Genomic DNA, 23,795 nt, shown 5'->3' with positions numbered 1-23,795 from the left:
CTCTTTTGATGGCAGGGAACGAAGACGATTTAATAATACCGTCTCCTATCCTCTGAGCTATCGGAATGTGCAAAAAGAATAAAGCTTCTAGCAAAGCTTGCTATTGCTTTTATGAATTAGAACGCCATAATACATGGCATTGGAGCACATATTCGTCAAAACTTCCGTGATTTAACTGGTACCAATAGACTGATATATCGATATTTCAAGGTCTCCCTCTCATCAGTCAGTCGAGCTGGTACTACAAATTAAATCACGGAAGTTTCTCTGAACGTCTCCAAAAATTTCGCCACTCTAGTGGCAGCTTACAGAGGCGCCATCTCTTTTGATGGCAGGGAACGAAGACGATTTAATAATACCGTCTCCTATCCTCTGAGCTATCGGAATGTGCAAAAAGAATAAAGCTTCTAGCAAAGCTTGCTATTGCTTTTATGAATTAGAACGCCATAATACATGGCATTGGAGCACATATTCGTCAAAACTTCCGTGATTTAACTGGTACCAATAGACTGATATATCGATATTTCAAGGTCTCCCTCTCATCAGTCAGTCGAGCTGGTACTACAAATTAAATCACGGAAGTTTCTCTGAACGTCTCCAAAAATTTCGCCACTCTAGTGGCAGCTTACAGAGGCGCCATCTCTTTTGATGGCAGGGAACGAAGACGATTTAATAATACCGTCTCCTATCCTCTGAGCTATCGGAATGTGCAAAAAGAATAAAGCTTCTAGCAAAGCTTGCTATTGCTTTTATGAATTAGAACGCCATAATACATGGCATTGGAGCACATATTCGTCAAAACTTCCGTGATTTAACTGGTACCAATAGACTGATATATCGATATTTCAAGGTCTCCCTCTCATCAGTCAGTCGAGCTGGTACTACAAATTAAATCACGGAAGTTTCTCTGAACGTCTCCAAAAATTTCGCCACTCTAGTGGCAGCTTACAGAGGCGCCATCTCTTTTGATGGCAGGGAACGAAGACGATTTAATAATACCGTCTCCTATCCTCTGAGCTATCGGAATGTGCAAAAAGAATAAAGCTTCTAGCAAAGCTTGCTATTGCTTTTATGAATTAGAACGCCATAATACATGGCATTGGAGCACATATTCGTCAAAACTTCCGTGATTTAACTGGTACCAATAGACTGATATATCGATATTTCAAGGTCTCCCTCTCATCAGTCAGTCGAGCTGGTACTACAAATTAAATCACGGAAGTTTCTCTGAACGTCTCCAAAAATTTCGCCACTCTAGTGGCAGCTTACAGAGGCGCCATCTCTTTTGATGGCAGGGAACGAAGACGATTTAATAATACCGTCTCCTATCCTCTGAGCTATCGGAATGTGCAAAAAGAATAAAGCTTCTAGCAAAGCTTGCTATTGCTTTTATGAATTAGAACGCCATAATACATGGCATTGGAGCACATATTCGTCAAAACTTCCGTGATTTAACTGGTACCAATAGACTGATATATCGATATTTCAAGGTCTCCCTCTCATCAGTCAGTCGAGCTGGTACTACAAATTAAATCACGGAAGTTTCTCTGAACGTCTCCAAAAATTTCGCCACTCTAGTGGCAGCTTACAGAGGCGCCATCTCTTTTGATGGCAGGGAACGAAGACGATTTAATAATACCGTCTCCTATCCTCTGAGCTATCGGAATGTGCAAAAAGAATAAAGCTTCTAGCAAAGCTTGCTATTGCTTTTATGAATTAGAACGCCATAATACATGGCATTGGAGCACATATTCGTCAAAACTTCCGTGATTTAACTGGTACCAATAGACTGATATATCGATATTTCAAGGTCTCCCTCTCATCAAGGTCTCCCTTGTGCTCCAATGCCATGTATTATGGCGTTCTAATTCATAAAAGCAATAGCAAGCTTTGCTAGAAGCTTTATTCCTTTTGCACATTCCGATAGCTCAGAGGATAGGAGACGGTATTATTAAATCGTCTTCGTTCCCTGCCATCAAAAGAGATGGCGCCTCTGTAAGCTGCCACTAGAGTGGCGAAATTTTTGGAGACGTTCAGAGAAACTTCCGTGATTTAATTTGTAGTACCAGCTCGACTGACTGATGAGAGGGAGACCTTGAAATATCGATATATCAGTCTATTGGTACCAGTTAAATCACGGAAGTTTTGACGAATATGTGCTCCAATGCCATGTATTATGGCGTTCTAATTCATAAAAGCAATAGCAAGCTTTGCTAGAAGCTTTATTCTTTTTGCACATTCCGATAGCTCAGAGGATAGGAGACGGTATTATTAAATCGTCTTCGTTCCCTGCCATCAAAAGAGATGGCGCCTCTGTAAGCTGCCACTAGAGTGGCGAAATTTTTGGAGACGTTCAGAGAAACTTCCGTGATTTAATTTGTAGTACCAGCTCGACTGACTGATGAGAGGGAGACCTTGAAATATCGATATATCAGTCTATTGGTACCAGTTAAATCACGGAAGTTTTGACGAATATGTGCTCCAATGCCATGTATTATGGCGTTCTAATTCATAAAAGCAATAGCAAGCTTTGCTAGAAGCTTTATTCTTTTTGCACATTCCGATAGCTCAGAGGATAGGAGACGGTATTATTAAATCGTCTTCGTTCCCTGCCATCAAAAGAGATGGCGCCTCTGTAAGCTGCCACTAGAGTGGCGAAATTTTTGGAGACGTTCAGAGAAACTTCCGTGATTTAATTTGTAGTACCAGCTCGACTGACTGATGAGAGGGAGACCTTGAAATATCGATATATCAGTCTATTGGTACCAGTTAAATCACGGAAGTTTTGACGAATATGTGCTCCAATGCCATGTATTATGGCGTTCTAATTCATAAAAGCAATAGCAAGCTTTGCTAGAAGCTTTATTCTTTTTGCACATTCCGATAGCTCAGAGGATAGGAGACGGTATTATTAAATCGTCTTCGTTCCCTGCCATCAAAAGAGATGGCGCCTCTGTAAGCTGCCACTAGAGTGGCGAAATTTTTGGAGACGTTCAGAGAAACTTCCGTGATTTAATTTGTAGTACCAGCTCGACTGACTGATGAGAGGGAGACCTTGAAATATCGATATATCAGTCTATTGGTACCAGTTAAATCACGGAAGTTTTGACGAATATGTGCTCCAATGCCATGTATTATGGCGTTCTAATTCATAAAAGCAATAGCAAGCTTTGCTAGAAGCTTTATTCTTTTTGCACATTCCGATAGCTCAGAGGATAGGAGACGGTATTATTAAATCGTCTTCGTTCCCTGCCATCAAAAGAGATGGCGCCTCTGTAAGCTGCCACTAGAGTGGCGAAATTTTTGGAGACGTTCAGAGAAACTTCCGTGATTTAATTTGTAGTACCAGCTCGACTGACTGATGAGAGGGAGACCTTGAAATATCGATATATCAGTCTATTGGTACCAGTTAAATCACGGAAGTTTTGACGAATATGTGCTCCAATGCCATGTATTATGGCGTTCTAATTCATAAAAGCAATAGCAAGCTTTGCTAGAAGCTTTATTCTTTTTGCACATTCCGATAGCTCAGAGGATAGGAGACGGTATTATTAAATCGTCTTCGTTCCCTGCCATCAAAAGAGATGGCGCCTCTGTAAGCTGCCACTAGAGTGGCGAAATTTTTGGAGACGTTCAGAGAAACTTCCGTGATTTAATTTGTAGTACCAGCTCGACTGACTGATGAGAGGGAGACCTTGAAATATCGATATATCAGTCTATTGGTACCAGTTAAATCACGGAAGTTTTGACGAATATGTGCTCCAATGCCATGTATTATGGCGTTCTAATTCATAAAAGCAATAGCAAGCTTTGCTAGAAGCTTTATTCTTTTTGCACATTCCGATAGCTCAGAGGATAGGAGACGGTATTATTAAATCGTCTTCGTTCCCTGCCATCAAAAGAGATGGCGCCTCTGTAAGCTGCCACTAGAGTGGCGAAATTTTTGGAGACGTTCAGAGAAACTTCCGTGATTTAATTTGTAGTACCAGCTCGACTGACTGATGAGAGGGAGACCTTGAAATATCGATATATCAGTCTATTGGTACCAGTTAAATCACGGAAGTTTTGACGAATATGTGCTCCAATGCCATGTATTATGGCGTTCTAATTCATAAAAGCAATAGCAAGCTTTGCTAGAAGCTTTATTCTTTTTGCACATTCCGATAGCTCAGAGGATAGGAGACGGTATTATTAAATCGTCTTCGTTCCCTGCCATCAAAAGAGATGGCGCCTCTGTAAGCTGCCACTAGAGTGGCGAAATTTTTGGAGACGTTCAGAGAAACTTCCGTGATTTAATTTGTAGTACCAGCTCGACTGACTGATGAGAGGGAGACCTTGAAATATCGATATATCAGTCTATTGGTACCAGTTAAATCACGGAAGTTTTGACGAATATGTGCTCCAATGCCATGTATTATGGCGTTCTAATTCATAAAAGCAATAGCAAGCTTTGCTAGAAGCTTTATTCTTTTTGCATATATATATATATATATATATATATATATATATATATATATATATATATATATATATATATATATATATATATACTTTGAAATAATCTTTAATACATTATTCTTTATAGGTCTGTTCCTTTGTTTTAAGTGTAACACTAGTTCTTGAAAAGTGTAAGAAAAGTGTAAAAGTGTTACACTTTCTTGTTTCTTTGTTTTTCTAGTGTTTACACTTTTTTTCACGATACACTCAACTTCTGTCGTAGAACGCGTACAACTCGTTTCTTTGAAATGCTGTAGGAAAAAAAGTGTAACACTTTTCTACACCTACCTCCGAGACGGTGGTCGATATTACACTCGTCCTGCGCAGTATCATCCAACCGGCGCCAGCTGTTTAGCCGTTAAATGTGTTTGTTTGTTTGTTTACAAAAAAGATATATTTCTTTTTAGTTTAATTTAAACTAGATTTATAAATTGAAAAAACTAAAGTAGCTACAAGTTTTAATTTAATTTTGCTTAACCTCCGAGTGGCACTTTCCTGTAATTTTAAAATTATCACTTTTCAGTGATTTTTTTAATATGCTTTCATGTCCTTATGTTCAACAAAGCATTTCCTTTAATTACAATTAAGCCAAAACATCGCAAATCCTGGGCCCTGGACTACTAAAGGTATCCGGTATCCGCATATCAGCCATGAATATGCGTTCACTACTCTACATCAAGAAATTTACTTTCCAATGGCTCTGTCACTGAATATATCAGCAAGTATAGGAAAACCTATTTAAAACTTATAAAATCAGCTAAAAAATCGTACTATCAAAATTGTCTGAGAAGCTCTAAAAGTGTTGCAAAAGAAACTTAGTCCATAATAAACGATCTTCGAAATAAAATTCACCCAGCTTAAACATTTTTCCTTTCAGACCCTGGAAATCTAAATGAATACTTTGTTAATGTGAGTAAAAATATAACATCAACAGCTTCGTGCAATCGTACTTGAGACACTGTGTCAGGTGAGGTGTTTGAAAATTTGAGTAACTTGATTCTGGGATGTGAATTTCTAAAACTTTTAAGTGTGGTTTTTAACCGTTGAGAAAAATTATTTATTTAGTGTTGTGTTTATAATTTAATATATGTTTTAAAATGAGTTTTGTTTTATTTTTTGAGAAAAAATTAAAAATACAGCATACTTACAGTACTTTTTTTGAAATGCTATTTTCCAAAGTTTATAAAATTTCTTACGCTCGATTTTATATTAATAAAGTTAAAGTGGACTTTAAATTTAAAGTTTTCTTTAACTGTAACAATTGCTTTTTTTAAGGTAACACACACTTTAACTTTATTATGAAATCGAGCGTTAGTCAAAATTCTAAATGCTCATTAAATAATAACAACAATTAGGTACTTGTATTGAAAACAACATATTTTGTAATTTGAAAAAAAAAACAACATATTTGCAACATAGATAACAAAACAACATGCTTTGTTACGTATTTTAAAAAACTCTCCATCATGCATGCTCCATGAGAAAAGAAAATATAAAACTAATTTCATCCTTATTGTCTCTCAGATGGCGTAGCTACTTTTGCTATAACTACTCAATGCTTTGCTACTCTACCTACCTACATACAATTTGTATTGTTTTATCAAAAAACAAGCATTTACATACTCTGCAAATTGTATATTTTTTCTTTGCATTTTCATATGAAAAAACCGCGGTATTTATCTTGAACTTTTTTTGAACAAGGTGCAATACTTAGGTAATATTATTATTAATAAAACAAAGTATATTAAAATACAATGTTAAAAACTTTAATAATATTAGCAATATTTAAAAACTTCAATATATTATATTATAGTATACATATTATGAATCAGTAGAAACGACTATATTTAAATTTGGTAAATTATAACTCCAATCGACCAGAGCACGACCACACAACCCAAAACACAAGTACGCAAATATGGTTGCGTGAAGCGTGGCTCGAAGCTGTGCAATTTACGAGACTCGCTCGATCTGTAGATCCTTGTGTCCTCATCTCGCCAATTAATGATTCTTTTGAGAAAGGTAAATTTCCAGAGTACCTAAAGACAGCTATCATTATTCCTCTTCATAAGGGTGGTGAAAAATCTAATTCCTGCAAGTATATACCTATTGCATTACTACCGGTACTCCAAAATTATTGAGAGACTCATAAAAGCATGACTTATGTCCTTTCTTGTTGAAAACAACATTTTATTACAAAAGTTCGGCTTTTTAAATAATAAATGTACTGCTGATGCCATGTTTTCTGTACTACATGAGGTTTATCAAGCACTGAGCAATAATCTTCACACTGCCACTGTTTTTTGTGACTATGCCAAAGCTTTTGATTGTGTAAATCATGAAATTTTGATAAAAATAACTAAATTTCTATGGAATTCGAAGAATTTCTTTGAATTGGTTTCAATCTTACTTGGATAGTTGGAAACAACTGGTTAGAGCAAATAATACAGACTCTAGTCTCCAAAATATTGTATGTGGGGTCCTCTACAAACCACAAGGTTCAGTATCAGGTCGTCTACTTTTCCTTACGTTTATTAATGACATCCCTAGTTTAAAAATTGATGGAAAAAATTTTCTTTTTGCTGATGATACCAGTATTACTTGGAGCAACTCAAATATTGCTACTATACCTTCTGATCTACTCACGATAAAAACCTGGTCCGATTCTAATTTACCTTTTTTTAACATAAAACAGTAGCATTATCCTATACAGGAGCTCGTCAATCTTTACCTCTTAACACATTCACAGACACAACTGCATATGAAGCCACTTACTCCATAAGATGTGTCTACATCTAAAGTGTGTCTGTGAATGTGTTAATTACAGTCAGATCAGTATCGTTGATTCTGTAAAGTTTCTTGGTATTTTTTTTAGATAGCAATCTTAAGGGTTAAAAGGGTCTAAAGGGATAAACATTCACTGAAAGCGATATTATCTTTAATACCCGTGGTGCCTTCAACATTTAATGTCTGACTAAATTATTCTTTATAGGCAAAAAAATTTAAGGAATTTTGAATTAATTAGTTTTTAAATAAGTACATTTACCAGCAACACTTGTAACGTAATTGTGTCAACTCGACAGTATTTAACTAGTTATTTGAATTTAATACCCTAGCTAGGGCATTATTTTTCAAAATAAATATTGAAAAATAACGCCCTAGGGCATTATAATATAACTGACTTCGAAATCATGTACAGTGGAACCTCGATTATCCGTCTCTCCATTAACCGTCACCTCTGTTAACCGTCAGGGTACATACAGAAGTTGTATTGAGTTATACATTAGCAATCATTTAAATGCAAAAAAATAAAAAAAAGGTAATTTGATTTGTGATGAGGACACAAACGGCTATCCATTGCTGACAGATAAAGAACTCATTGAAATGGCAACAAAGGCGGACCAAACCTATTCGGAAGCTGACACAGTAGCTATATTGATGCTTGGACACAAGGAAGCTTGACTGTAGCTATATTGATGAACCTATTGTAACTGACAAAGATTTGCGTAAATAATCTAGAGAAGCTGCATCGCATATGCAATAATTCATCGAGTGGTATTCTCAACAAGAAGAAGCCAATAAAGTAGATTGCATGATCTTATGCCTTATGCCGATTAAGAAATTCAGCCGTCGCAAAATATGAAGCAGCAGTAAAACACAAATTTCAGAATATTTTAAATTGATTCGATTGTATGAACATAAATCCCTCTTATATTGTCAAACAAACCATACAAATGAAATTTGAGAGTTGTACTATGAATTTTTATTTTTTTTAATGTTCTGTTAACCGTCTTTTCGATTATCCGTCATACCCTTGGTCCGGTGCCCTGACAGATAATCGAGGTTCTACTGTAATAATATTAATGTCCGACTGGTATATTATTTGACAAATAATGACATGATTTTGAAGTCAGTTTGATAAATAATGACATGATTTCGAAGTCAGTTAAGTATGACATAATGCCCTAGGCTCTAGGGCATTATTTTGAAAAATTACGCCCTAGGGTATTAAATTTAAATAACTAGTTAAATACTGTCAAGTTGACAAATAACAACCCAAGTAAAACTATGGTTACCACAATTACGTTACAACTATTGCTGGTAAATGTACTTATTTGAAAACTAATTAATTCAAAATTCCTTCAATTTTTTGCCTATAAAGAATAATTTAGTCGGACATTAAATGTTGAAGGCACCACAGGTATTAACGATAATATCGCTTTCAGTCAACTTATATCCCTCAGGCCAAAGGCCCTCGGTATATACACCATTGACCTCAAGTGTTATTATCCTTATAATACCTTTGGTACCTTAACTATAATCTCACAATCAGCCCATAGAAGGTGTCAAACAAATAAAATATTTGGGAATCATACTTGATAATTTATTAACAATTAAACGATTACTTTATTGATTACAGTAAATTTATTTAATGGAAATTAAGGTAATAATAATAATAATGTTTATTCAAAAATAATCAAATATAAAATCTTCCTGAGACTAAAAACATATTTAAGTGTATAATTAATAAGAATTAACATAGGAAGCCACAAGGAAATAAATCTGCACGTAGCTATAGCCCAAAGTAACTCCTGTTATTTATCCAAATCTTTACTAGTCAAACACATTTGTTTTGAAATTCCAGCAGTTTCTTCTTTTTATACCTTTTAAATATCTGGTGGTTGTTCCTAAAACAAAGACATAAATAAAAATTCTACATTGTGTACCATAAAAAAATCATAAAAATGTGGAAAGTATCACAAGAATAAAGAAAAGTCCCAGATATAAAATTCACTATTAAAATAAAAATAGTAAATAATTATTTATATCTGATACTTTTCTTATTGGAACTTCTTTCTGGTAACATCCTTAATCTCTGACTTTTACAATTTATAAGACAAGAGATGATGAATAAAGAAAGGGAAAAGGACTCTGCAGTATACAGTTACATTCTGCTTTCATTAATCTAGAAAAAAGATCAGAAAGATAATTCAAAGTCCGAAATTGTAAAAGTCAAAAAGAGATTAAGGATGTACCAGAAAGGGGTTCCAATAAGAAAAGTTTCAGATTTAAATAATTATTTACTATTTTAATAGTGAATTTTGTATCTGGGACTTTTCTCTTTTCTTTAAGAGATATCGCTGAAGCATCCTAATAGTAGATAACTATTTTTGAAATTCCACTTAAATAGACATTTTGATTTCGTTTTGATTCAGAGGTGTGCAGGCAGCTCCACTGGGGACGCCGTAAGGCAGAAACAACTGTCTGGAGATTGTGTATCGCCTAGGTCCGTGAACTTAGCCCGAAAAAGTCGGGAAAAAAAATGCGATTGATGCCATTCGTTTGTCCATTGATTGTCCACCATTTTATTTCGTTAGTCCACCCATCAATTCTTTTTTATAAACAAAAATTTTTTTTCGGGCTAACTTCACAAATCCACAAATTTTCGAAAATTTAAAAAAACTCTTGCTATATTGTTTGTCCATCGTTTGTCCACCACATAATTTTTTTTGTCCACCCTCTGAAACAACCCCCTGTTAATTGTAATTATTTTTTTATTTCTTAATTCGGGCTAACTTCACGTTCTCTTAAATGGCCATTTAAACGTTAATTCGGGTGCAGAATCACAACTACCCGTTTGTCCACCCCTTTGCAGCGTTTGTCCTGCCCGTTAAAGTGCGAAACAACCCCCTCGTTAATTGTAATTATTTTTTTTAATTCTTAATTCGGGCTAACTTCAAGTTCTCTTAAATATGTATTTAAACGTTAATTCGGGTGCAGAATCACAACTACCCGTTTGTCCACTCCTTCGCAGCGTTTGTCCAACCCCTTAAAGTGCGAAAAAACCCCCTCGTCAATTGTAATTATTTTTTTATTTCTTTATTCGGGCTAACTTCACGTTCTCTTAAATGGGCATTTAAACGTTAATTCGGGTGCAGAATCACAACTAAGCGTTTGTTCACCCCTTTTCAGCGTTTGTCCAACCCCTTAAAGTGCGAAACAACCCCCCTGTTAATTGTAATTATTTTTTTATTTCTTAATTCCGGCTAACTTCACGTCCATTTAAACGTGTATTTTAAAGTTAATTCGGGTCAAGAATCACAACTACCCGTTTGTCCACTTCATCGCAGCGTTTGTCCAGCCCCTTAAAGTGCGAAACAACCCCCTAGTTAATTGTAATTATTTTTTTATTTCTTTATTCGGGCTAACTTCACGTTCTCTTAAATGGACATTTAAACGCTAATTCGGGTGCAGAATCACAACTGCCCGTTTGTCCACCCTTTCGCAGCGTTTGTCCAACCACTTAAAGTGCGAAACAACCCCCTCGTTAATTGTAATTATTTTTTTATTTCTTTATTCGGGCTAGCTTCACGTTCTCTTAAATGGGCATTTAAACGTTAATTCGGATGCAGAATCACAACTGCCCGTTTGTCCACCCTTTCGCAGCGTTTGTCCAACCACTTAAAGTGCGAAACAACCCCCCTGTTAATTGTAATTATTTTTTTGTTTCTTAATTCGGGCTAGGTTCACGTTCCCTTAAATGGGCATTTAAACGTTAATTCGGGTGAAGAATCACAACTACCCGTTTGTCTACTTCATCGCAGCGTTTGTCCAGCCCCTTAAAGTGCGAAACAACCCCCTAGTTAATTGTAATTATTTTTTTATTTCTTTATTCGGGCTAACTTCACGTTCTCTTAAATGGGCATTTAAACGCTAATTCGGGTGCAGAATCACAACTGCCCGTTTGTCCACCCTTTCGCAGCGTTTGTCCAACCACTTAAAGTGCGAAACAACCCCCTCGTTAATTGTAATTATTTTTTTATTTCTTTATTCGGGCTAGCTTCACGTTCTCTTAAATGTGCATTTAAACGTTAATTCGGATGCAGAATCACAACTGCCCGTTTGTCCACCCTTTCGCAGCGTTTGTCCAACCACTTAAAGTGCGAAACAACCCCCCTGTTAATTGTAATTATTTTTTTATTTCTTAATTCGGGCTAGGTTCACGTTCCCCTAAATGGGCATTTAAACGTTAATTCGGGTGCAGAATCACAACTGCCCGTTTGTCCACCCTTTCGCAGCGTTTGTCCAACCACTTAAAGTGCGAAACAACCCCCCTGTTAATTGTAATTATTTTTTTATTTCTTAATTCGGGCTAGGTTCACGTTCCCCTAAATGGGCATTTAAACGTTAATTCGGGTGCAGAATCACAACTGCCCGTTTGTCCACCCTTTCGCAGCGTTTGTCCAACCACTTAAAGTGCGTAACAACCCCCTCGTTAATTGTAATTATTTTTTCATTTCTTTATTCGGGCTAACTTCACGTTCTCTTAAATGGGCATTCAAACGTTAATTCGGGTGCGGAATCACAACTGCCCGTTTGTCCACCCTTTCGCAGCGTTTGTCCAACCACTTAAAGTGCGAAACAACCCCCCTGGTTATTGTAATTATTTTTTTATTTCTTATTCCGGGCTAGCTTCGCGTTCTCTTAAATGGGCATTTAAACGTTAATTCTGGTGCAGAATCACAACTACCCGTTTGTCCACCCCTTCGCAGCGTTTGTCCAACTCCTTAAAGTGCGAAACAACCCCCCTGTTAATTGTAATTATTTTTTTATTTCTTAATTCGGGCTAACTTCACGTTCCCTTTAATGGGCACTTAAAAGCTGGCCCGAATTAAGAAATAAAAAAATAATTACAACTAACAGGGGGGTTGTTTCGCACTTTAAGGGGTTGGACAAACGCTGCGAAGGGGTGGACAAACGGGTAGTTGTGGTTCTGCACCCGAATTAACGTTTAAATGCCCATTTAAGGGAACGTGAAGCTAGCCCGAATTAAGAAATAAAAAAATAATTACAATTAACAGGGGGGTTGTTTCGCACTTTAAGGGGCTGGACAAACGCTGCGAAGGGGTGGACAAACGGGTAGTTGTGATTCTTCACCCGAATTAACTTTAAAATACACGTTTAAACGGACGTGAAGTTAGCCTGAATTAAGAAATAAAAAAATAATTACAATTAACAGGGGGGTTGTTTCGCACTTTAAGGGGTTGGACAAACGCTGTAAAGGGGTCGACAAACGCTTAGTTGTGATTCTGCACCCGAATTAACGTTTAAATGCCCATTTAAGAGAACGTGAAGTTAGCCCGAATAAAGAAATAAAAAAATAATTACAATTGACGAGGGGGTTGTTTCGCACTTTAAGGGGTTGGACAAACGCTGCGAAGGAGTGGACAAACGGGTAGTTGTATTCTGCACCCGAATTAACGTTTAAATACCTATTTAAGAGAACTTGAAGTTAGCCCGAATTAAGAATTAAAAAAATAATTACAATTAACGAGTGGGTTGTTTCGCACTTTAAGGGGCTGGACAAACGGGTAGTTGTGATTCTTCACCCGATTTAACTTTAAAATACACGTTTAAACGGACGTGAAGTTAGCCTGAATTAAGAAATAAAAAAATAATTACAATTAACAGGGGGATTGTTTCGCACTTTAAGGGGTTGGACAAACGCTGCAAAGGGGTCGACAAACGCTTAGTTGTGATTCTGCACCCGAATTAACGTTTAAATGCCCATTTAAGAGAACGTGAAGTTAGCCCAAATAAAGAAATAAAAAAATAATTACAATTGACGAGGGGGTTGTTTCGCACTTTAAGGGGTTGGACAAACGCTGCGAAGGGGTGGACAAACGGATAGTTGTGATTCTTCACCCGATTTAACTTTAAAATACACGTTTAAACGGACGTGAAGTTAGCCCGAATTAAGAAATAAAAAAATAAGTACAATTAACAGGGGGGTTGTTTCGCACTTTAAGGGGTTGGACAAATGCTGCAAAGGGGTGGACAAACGCTTAGTTGTGATTCTGCACCTGAATTAACGTTTAAATGCCCATTTAAGAGAACGTGAAGTTAGCCCGAATTAAGAAATAAAAAAATAATTACAATTAACAGGGGGTTGTTTCAGAGGGTGGACAAAAAAATTATGTGGTGGACAAACATGGACAAACGATGGACAAACAATATAGCAAGAGTATTTTTAAATTTTCGAAAATTTGTGGATTTGTGAAGTTAGCCCGAAAAAAAATTTTTGTTTATAAAAAAGAATTGATGGGTGGACTAACGAAATAAAATGGTGGACAAACGTGGACAATCAATGGACAAACGAATGGCATCAATCGGATTGAAAGGAAACATAAACTGTCTCTTCACTATCACAAGAGTATTTTAATATTTTTATTGAATAAAAGTAGTCAAAAAAAAAGGACTAGTTGGTGGAGCGAAGAGATAAAAATAGCTGTGAAAGAAAAGAAAGTACCATGGAGAGCTTATCTAGAAAATAACAGTTAATAAGCAAGGAAGCTTGTGAAAGAAAAAGTTAAAAAAGCTAAATTGGAACAGTGGGAGAGATTTGGAGAAAAGATGGAGCAAGACAGTAGTAGGACAAACCAAAAATTGTTCTATTAAGGTCTGAAAAAATGAGAAGTAAATCAGGTACTACTGTCGTGCAAATAAAAAAAAAATAAAATGGAGAAACACTTACCCAACCACAAGATATAGTTAATAGATGGAGTAAATATTCCAAAGAGTTGAGTAATGAAATAACAATGGAAGAATTAACGGAAGCCATTGCAAAAATGAAAAATGGTAAAGTGGCAGGAATAGATAATATCAAAACACGATTGTTGAAATATATGGGGGAATCTGCATTACACTACTTACACAAATTACTGATAACAATTTGGAAACAGAAACGCATCCCAGAAGATTGGGCAACAGCAGTAATGGCTCTTCTGGTAAAGAAGGGAGGTAAAAAAGTAATGTTCAAATTATCGAGGTATTTTCATGCTAAGTGTACTGGCTAAGATTTATGAATGAACACTGGAGATGAGACTGAGAAAGAAAGTGGAACATCAACTAGACGATGCACAAAAAGGTTTCTGACCGGGCACAGTGTCCAAGATCATATCTTTACTATAAGACAATGGAAAAAGCCTTTGACAAGGTACCCGGACATCACATTTGGAAAGGGCTTGAACTGTTCGATGTTGGAGGAGAACTAATTGATGCAAGTAAAATTTATGTACTGGAACATTGTGCGAGCATTAAACTGTGAATCAAACAAATTTGCTAATACACAAGGAGTAAGGCAAGGTGGAGTTTTAAGCTCACTGCTATTCATTATATTATATATATGAATGAACCAATAAAAAAAATGCAGTAGAGTCCCGAAAATTAGATTTAGGTTACCATTGATTAAAAAGTATAACTCTGAGTAAATGTGTATCTGCAGATGACATTGCATTGATACCAAGTTCAGAGAAATCTTTACAAAGCAACCTAAATTTATAGACGAGAGAACTTGCAGAAAAAGGAATGAAAATAAAATTAGCAAAGACTAAAACCTTACTTATTTCCAAGACACCGAGAGAAATCCATATAAACCTAGACGGAAATTTAGTAGAACATATGAATGATTTTGAATATTTATAAACTATAATAGACAAAAAATGCAAAAAAAAATGAACAACAGAATTGCTAAAACATCACGATTATATCACTCCCTCACTACAGGTTTCATTAGCAAAAGAGAAATTAATGAGAAGACAAAAGGGACAGTATATTATATACCTCCCTTCTCTGCTTCATGGAAGTGAAACATGGCTGGCTTTCCTAATAATTAAGCTTGAATTATCACATTTTTATTATTATTGTAGACATTTAAAATCCTTATTAATTGAATTACATTAAACTTACCACTTATAAAATGTTTACTTTTCATATTTTAATTTTAGTTCCCTTATATCTGTTCTTCTTGTGGCTTTTATCCATTGTCCCCGGCTTTGTTTGGATAATTCATTTAAATGTATTGCATGGGGAGCCTTGGGAACAGTACAAAATAAGACTTTTCCCTGTCTGCCCTACTCCCACAATTTACAACAATAAAAGTTACATGTATAAGCTTCCCAAGAAAGAAAAACTGATAACTGCTATGCTATGGACTAATTCAGTTCTGTAGGCGATAAACTACTTTATATTTGATTTGCTATCACAATTTCGCTGCACAATCGACAATAAAAACAAACAGGATATTCTTTACAAATGTAAATATTAGGATTAGGTTATGTTATGTGCCCCCAGTTAGGCCATATTCGGAAGTTCCTTGTTCCTTTGCTTGATTGGCACACCGATAATTTTCGTTTAATACTGTCCGCTGTCATGAGCCGCTGTCACATCCGCTGTCATTTTACACTCAAATGTCCATAGAATTTCTTACACTTAAGTTGGATTTATAGTTTGACGTAGCGTAGACGTAGACGCAACGTAGACGTAAGAAACGGACTGGAGACGGAAGAAAATATGTCAATTTATAGATCGACGTAGCGGAATTTTTGCGCATGAGTAGAAAGAGTAAACAATGACTTATTATTCAACAACATAGCCTATAAATTAAACGAACAGTAAACAAACTTTGTGTTTATTTATTTATACTTATACTATTATTTATTATAATATTTATCTGTTTTGTGTGTTACATGGATTAGGAAATAAACGAAAGTATGCTCTTTGGTGCCGCATGCCGTGGGATTTCCAACTATTTTGTTTCATTTCCTGGTCTTTAAATGTTTATTGGATTTACCTATCGTATAAATATGTGTGGATAACCACGAATTAGGCTGATAAACAACTCATATTTATCTGAAATATTGAAATGACTCTATGATATATTTTTATTAAATTAATAACTTAACATCCATTGTATTAACAAATAATTAACAAAATTCGAATATGTTGACAATCAACTTTTTACACAACACAAGGAATGAGGGGGCGGGGCGGGTCCACTTTGAGTGACAGAACAAAATTCTGCCTTATGATTGGCCCGACGGAAGAAACGCACTGTAAAAGATGAAAGTTGGTCATCTCTTATGTTACGTTACGTTTCTCTTACGTTCCGTCAGGCGCTTGCGTTCATCTATAAACACGAGTACACAAAATTCGGTGTTGATCTTTTCCAGTGCGTCTCCGTTGCGTCTACGTCTACGCTACGTCAAACTATAAATCCAACTTTACACTCAAAAGTGTAACACTAAAAAACAAAGGAACAGACCTTATTACTTCAATATATCTTCCATCTCTATTTCAAACCCATATCTATCACAAAGTTTTTATTTAAATTTATAAATAAATAAATATCATTATAAAAAACGCACTCTTAGTATGTATTTAAATTGATGATTCTGTTTTGTAATCACTACATTAATGTAATATTAAATTAATCAAACACTGACCATACTCATCCACAAATTTCCAATTTACCATAGCAGTTAACCAACCAATCCAGTTACAGAATCGAATGCAAAAGTTTCGCGATGATCCAATCAAAAACCATCCTAAGTTACGTCACGTCATGTATTTTTGAAAGGTCAGGGGTGAATATTTGTAAACAATTAAGGGGTAACATTTTTAAGCGATTGCCTTTTTCCGCAAACGCTGTCTTTTTCTCGAATACATCTACAATGGCTGCCTTATTACCCCCCAGAAGAAATCCCACCCCAACGAAAATATCCAAACAACACTTAACCCCTTTACAGACCTTGTTACAAATGGGATTTCCAAAACATAGAGTGTAAGTATTTGTTTATAATGATCCCAGTATTCAAGAGAAATGCTCATTACACATGAAAACCTGAAATCTAATTGATCTAAGGGACAAAAACAAGGGACGAAAACAAACAACAAAATTTTTGGCACAGGAACAAAAACAATAGTTTGCACAAAATTCAATATATTTTTACAAAAAATGTCTTAAAATATTACACTAACTGCAAATGCTTTTATGTCATCATGTTTCAATAATTGAATGCTATGCTGGAACAATGTTGTAAATTCCAATAGTTTCATATGTGGGTTTTCCATGAAACAACATCCTATATAAGCAAAATAATGTACTGTTGACTGTGAAAATATTACAAAACTTTACTTTATGCATCCTACAGTCTATCATTTTAAGCTCATAAAGATTCTTTTTTTCAAAACGATCAATAATTGTAAAGTGGTGCTTTTTTCAATTTGTCGACAAAATGTGATTTGGCATTTACAATGTTATTCCAGCATAGCGTTTAATTCTTAACAATATTATGGAATGTATAATGTATTACTATTTTATAAACAGATCTATTCCACTGATACAGTATGTTTTAACAGATCTAAGTGCCTTCACATAGTTGTAGGTAGAACATAGAGTAAATGACTTCATATGCAGTCATGACCGTGAATGTGTTAAGGAATAGAAATTTGGGATCCTGAAATGTTTCTACCAACCATCAGTGATCAGTTATTAGAATATCCTGGTTATAGGAATACTTTTGATTGGCATGAAGGTTATTCCAATAAGCAAGTTCAACTATAATTTATTTCTATAATTTATTTTCTATATTAACAATATCTAATTCATTTTAGTGAAAAAGCATTGGCAGCCACAGGACATAGAGGTGTCCAGTTAGCATCTGACTGGTTGCTAGCTCATGTAAATGATCCCCTGTTAGATGACAACTCTCCTAGAGAATATATTTTATATGCTTGTCCCACTGGTGCTTTTTGTCAACAACTTCAGGCATTTTGGGAGAAATCCCTCAGCCTGTGTGGATGGAATGGTGCTCATAATTTTACTCCACACATTACTCTAGTCTCTTTCTTTAAGGTAAGATTCTAACATAGTTTATTGTTTTTATTGTTAGATTAGGTGTAGAATGGAATAGACTGGGAGTGCATTCAATACCATGGCCAAACTGTTTAAAAGCCACAACCTTAATCTGGAGATAAAAATAAAGCTCTTACAATGTTATATCTTCTCAATATTATACTACAGGGTTTAGTCCTGGACACTCACTGAAGCGATGGAGAAAAAACTTGAAGCCTTCGAGATGTGGCTATATAGGCGAATCCTAAGGATATCATGGACAGACAAGATAACCAACGAGAGTGTATTATGAAGAATGGGGAAATGAGGAAATGATTCTCCACAACAACAACTAATCTAATTTAAAGCATGGGTTAATATGGTGTATTCCACGAATATACATCTGTTTTGGATTATCATGACAACGAATATTTTAGTGTGCAACATAAGAAGTACGAAAGTATTTTGCTCTAATAATTACTCCAATAAACTTTAACTATTTAGAATGGGAAATAAGCCACAATATTATTAAAAAATGATTTTTATTAACGTTTCGACGCCCAAATCGGGTGCCGTTGTCAAAATACAAAATACTATTAATATAAACAAAAATGTTGTTGCTTAGTAAAAAAATTCTTCTAATAATTTATTTAATTTGACTCATTTATATCGGCAATTCAGACACATATGATACATTTTAAAGTAGAAGACTTTAAAATGATATTGCCAATATTTATGAGTTGCATTCCTGGGATGACTTTACTGAAAGATAGTTCATTCGATTACATGAAATCAACCCCAACTCAAGAATATCCGTCTCAAAAAAAATCATAGCATGTGATCTGTCTTTAAAAAGACAACCACATGCAACAGTGACATTAAAATTCTCGAGTTAGAGATCTCATAGTAAATCACGAGGGAAAACCAGGAAAAACCTCGTGATACTATCCCAACATCGTAAGTATTTGGTCTTACATTTAATTTACTCTCAAAATTAATACCAAATTCTGACTTTACTATAATTTTGTTTAAATTATAAATAATATCAATAATACATGGATATATAAGTAATACTAAAATATAAAATATGTACTAACTCGACTATTGACTTACTAATTGTGGTATTTTCTTTCTATTGACTTCCTCTTTCAGTATGGGTATCCACATCCTACTGCATTCCACCGAGGAATTTGCGACACAATTGGTTTCGTTTAGCATAATTAGAGCCGCTTCTTTGATTTTTCTCTTTTTACTATCTGTTTCTTTCAGGACTATACTTGAATCTCTCCACTGAACTTTATGTTCATTATCCCATGCGTGTTGACATATTTGAGATCTATGAAATTCTCTATTTTTAATATAAGGTTGATGTTCACTTATTCTAACGTTTAATGGTCTTGATGTTTCACCTATATAAAACTGTTCGCATTCACAAGGTATTTTATACATACAATTCTTTGTCCTTTCTTGTTCATTGTTAGGTTTAGTTTTAGATAGAATAGATCTCAATGTGTTGGTTGTTTTGAATGTTGTTGAAATGTTGAATTTATTTCCTATTGTTTTAAGTTTCTTGGATAGTCCTTTTATGTATGGTATTGATATTTTCCTCGTATTATTTCTTGTGAATGTTGTAGGATCCCGTTCTATGTTGTTCTGTTTCATTCGATCCAATCTTGACAATTCCTTATTTATAAACGATAAAGGATATTCATTTTTTAATAAAACAGATGTTAAGAATTGTTTTTCTTCTAAAAAGGAATTTTCGTTAGAACAAGTAATTTTGGCTCTATCATATAAGGATTTTATGATTCCCTTTTTAACATTGATGTGGTGATTTGATTTGTAATTGAGATATCTGTTGGTATGTGTTGGTTTTCTATACACTTTAGTCTCATATCCAGTATCCTTCTTTGAGACTAAAACATCGAGGAAAGGCAGGGTGTTATTATATTCCTTTTCCATTGTAAATTTTATTGTCTCTTCTTGATCGTTTATAATATTCAGGAATGTATCCAACAATTCTGATCTATGAGGCCATATTGTGGCTTATTTCCCATTCTAAATAGTTAAAATTGTAAAAATACCACAAGAAAATAGCTTCAGAACAACACTCCAATAAACAACAATATAATTTGCAATTTACTTTCGTTCTTCATATTTTGCACAGTAAAATATTCGTTGTCGCGATAATCCAAAACAGACATGGGGTATAAAATAATTATAGCCTGAATGTTCACCAATATTCGAAACAAATAGGCACCAAAAGAAGATTATTAGATTATATTATTATGATTTTATTATATAAAATGTGTAGAATCGATTTACCTATTTTTTATAACTATGTATGTTTATTTACAATCTACATCATTACAGAGTATTAAATAAATGTGTTACTGGTTTTCAGTGTGAAAGAACGACATCCAGTGATGTCTCACCTTATTCTATTTCTGTTTTAGTTTTGAAGTAGGTCTTTTGTCCAGGTTCTATCTAGTCTCCTTGTGTTAGGACCATTGTTGAATCATACTAACTCATTTTCTTGGTTAATTGTAGGTACATTCATTTTGTGACTTTGTGGCTCGATGGATTTCTTCTCTGATGAAAGGAATCTGTAAGTCATAGTGAAGTATTTGATTACTTGCGTACCATGGTGCATCCACTGTCGATCATAGAACTATAGACTGAAATCTTTGGATGAAATTCAGAGCCTTTGCCTTTGCAAAGCCCCATAGGTGTAGTCCATAGCACCAGGTAGGTTTAAGGATGGCTTTGTATAGAAGAATTTTGTTTTGGATGTTGAGTTTTGATTTGCATCTAAGGAGCCAATACAGTTGTCAGAATTTTAAGTCAAGTTGTCTTCTTCTGGTTTGTATAATACAGTATTTCTCATGGTCATCTTTCAGTGCGTCACAGTTTTTCGATTTCTTTCTAACGCATTAAATTGTATGTGACAGAAAAAAGGCACGTCAGTGATTACATTTCGTCGGTGACATTTTTATAACATTTATTCTAGTTATTCTAGTTGTCGATAGATGGCGCCATAATAAAAAAATAATTTTTTTTAATTAGATAATAATATTACAAATATAATCTGTATAATTTATAAGACTATACAAATCAAAGAAAATACCATTTTATAAATGCAAGAAACACATTTGATTTGTTTTTATTCCAAATTGAAAATAAAATGTGACAACTGTCAGATTTAACTAAAATGTCATGTTAGAATAAATGTCATAAATGTGTATTATCACGGACTTACCCTTTTTCCTATCATTTGTTACGCACTGAAAAATGATCATGAAAAGGACAATAATATGTTTCTTCCAAGTGAGGTGTTGGTTAAGATGGAGGCCAAGGTATCTAGCATCTGTTACAGTTAGTATTCTTATATTGTCTATTCTTACAGGTGGTCATTATGTATATTTACCTATTTAAATAAATTAATTTTATGAACTAATCAAATTTTTTTGCTATATTTCTATTTTAGGCACCAGATGAGGATGCGCTAACCCTTTCGCAAGGGTTGAAATCTGTGATGGAGAGGCAAGGAGCTGTATTGAATGAGCCCCTTAAATTGGAGACCTATACATCTCCAAACTTTATGGGGTTCTTTGTAGCTGAAGAGCATGCCGATTACTTGAAGAGGATAGCAATGCAATATGTTAAAGAAGTGTCTAATGCAAGTAAGTGATGCTTAATAGGATTTTAAAGGTTGTGTTTCCTGGTAGAAGGGTCTATGACTTTATAACTAATATGTATTGGGTATATAACTAATAAACGTTTACATAAATAATGATATAAAAGAGCCAAGAGATACATCAGGATCTTTAGAAACATACCAATATAAGTTCTTTAAAATTGTTTTTCTTGATTTTATCGATATTGTTATAGTACACTCTTTGTTGAATACCATTCCTGGATGGTTCTTTCGGGATAAATATTTTTACTACAAAAATTAAACAATATTCTCATGTAGTACTATACTAAAATCACAATAAAGATGCACTAGAAATAAAGAAACCAAGACACGTTGAATGTTACTAGGAGTACTCCCGAATCATGATTACAATGTGAACATTTTGTAAGTTATGATTTGGGATTTACAATGTATATAAATTGTAAATAATTTTTCACTATTTAAATGAATTATAAAAATTATACTCCAGGCTGTGGGTGAAAAATAGGTCGATTTCAGGATATAATTCAGGAATTTTTGAAACCTATCAGGTGTTGTAAAGGACGATGCCAGGAATAACTTCTACTAAAATGTGACCAAAAATACTGTGAGCTTTATTTGTTATTGCGATTTTCATTTGTTAAATTTGCAATTTTTAAAGATTTTTAATTTTGCAGCTTAGGATATTGACTTTAGAGAAAAACTTTTTAATAGAAAGTTGTAGTAAATTTAAAAACCTACAATTTGAGCTATGGTAAGTTTAATTTCGTTTATTGGTTATTGCAAAACAGCCTGCGAAAGGTCCAAAATGGGCGTTTTTTTACAATTGCGTTATGTATTGTACAAATAATTTTTATTTTTTTATTTTTTAAAGCTTTAAAATAAAGATCTTTCAATTCCAAACATAAAAAAAATTGTATGGCCGGATTAACGAATTTGTTGCTTAGATATTATAAATTGTTTATCCCAAGAGGTCAAATGTCGAAGGCTATAACTTTTTGAAAAAAAATCGTAGAGAGTTGGTAAAACATTCAATCTCCTTCTAAGGAGTTATATTTTTATATTCTGATGTACAGAAATGCGTAAAACATTTTTAAACCTCTAATTTTTGGGTTTGAAAATAAGGGGGCAGTTTCGTTATAATCATTTAGAGCTGAAGCGGCCTTGTACATCCTATGAGTTTTTTACTTACAGATTATTGTTGCTGAAGACGAAACGAAGATTTATAAAGAAATTAAAAATTTCTACGACCAACTGAAGCCGAGCTAAATGTTGGGTTTGAAAATAAGGGGGTAAATTTCGTTATAAACATTTAGAGCTGAAGCGGCCCTGTACATCCTATGAGTTTCTAGCTTACAGATTATTGTTGCTGAAGGCGAAACGAAGATTTATAAAAAAATAAAAATTTTCTACAACCAATTGAAGCCGAGATAATTGTTTCTTTTTTCTTAAATCGTAGTGCCTTTATTTATAACAGTTAAAAAATTTTTTTGCAGTCATTGACTAAAGAAAGACTTATATTATCTTAAAATGAAAATTATTATAAAATATAGTTACATTTAATTATTAAAAATTATTTTTAAAATCGGTGCTTTTGCGAGCGGCCGAATTTTGCAAATCGCCCGGCTCGCTTCAAATCCGCGCGTTCGGAAAAATTTTACGTAACTTGTATTAAATTTTGACCGAAAACAATTTAATAATATTACCATTATAATATACAGTCTATTTACCACTGTATTTGTTTTTCTTGATAAACTTTTATATGTGAAATCTCATTTCTGAAGAAATAATATTACAGAAATTATACATTGTATGAAATATATAACTATATTTTTATTTTTTTCATTGTTTTATAAATATAATAATAATAATGTTACTTCTTATTATACAATATAAAACTTGTTCTTCTTGTAGTGACTATTCGTTTTGGATGTTGGCGACCATCAT

The 23,795-nt window shown here is 34.3% G+C and overlaps 1 protein-coding gene and 1 long non-coding RNA gene across 3 annotated transcripts in view; one reads left to right on the top strand and one right to left on the bottom strand.

The window, feature by feature from the left end:
- Nucleotides 1–8,859: 8,859 nt before the first annotated feature.
- On the bottom strand, nucleotides 8,860–16,360 carry LOC126887086 (uncharacterized). The gene is made up of 2 exons (XR_007698955.1): nucleotides 15,247–16,360; nucleotides 8,860–9,185 (listed from the first exon to the last, which is right to left on the bottom strand). It is a non-coding gene; the product is annotated as an uncharacterized LOC126887086 (long non-coding RNA).
- A 361-nt stretch (nucleotides 16,361–16,721) lies between these two features.
- LOC114330314 (protein UBASH3A homolog) overlaps nucleotides 16,722–23,795 on the top strand; it is a 45,994-nt gene continuing 38,920 nt past the window's right edge. For both annotated transcript variants that reach the window (XM_050654421.1, XM_050654420.1), the window contains exons 1-3: nucleotides 16,722–17,119; nucleotides 17,953–18,193; nucleotides 21,660–21,855. In XM_050654421.1, the coding sequence (XP_050510378.1) occupies nucleotides 16,863–17,119; nucleotides 17,953–18,193; nucleotides 21,660–21,855 (694 nt within the window). In that variant the 5' untranslated portion in view covers nucleotides 16,722–16,862. The remainder of the gene's footprint in view (nucleotides 17,120–17,952; nucleotides 18,194–21,659; nucleotides 21,856–23,795) is intronic.

This window comes from Diabrotica virgifera, chromosome 6 (genome assembly GCF_917563875.1).
Source record: "Diabrotica virgifera virgifera chromosome 6, PGI_DIABVI_V3a".
NCBI lineage: Eukaryota > Metazoa > Arthropoda > Insecta > Coleoptera > Chrysomelidae > Diabrotica > Diabrotica virgifera.
This window is presented reverse-complemented; position numbering and strand designations above follow the sequence as displayed.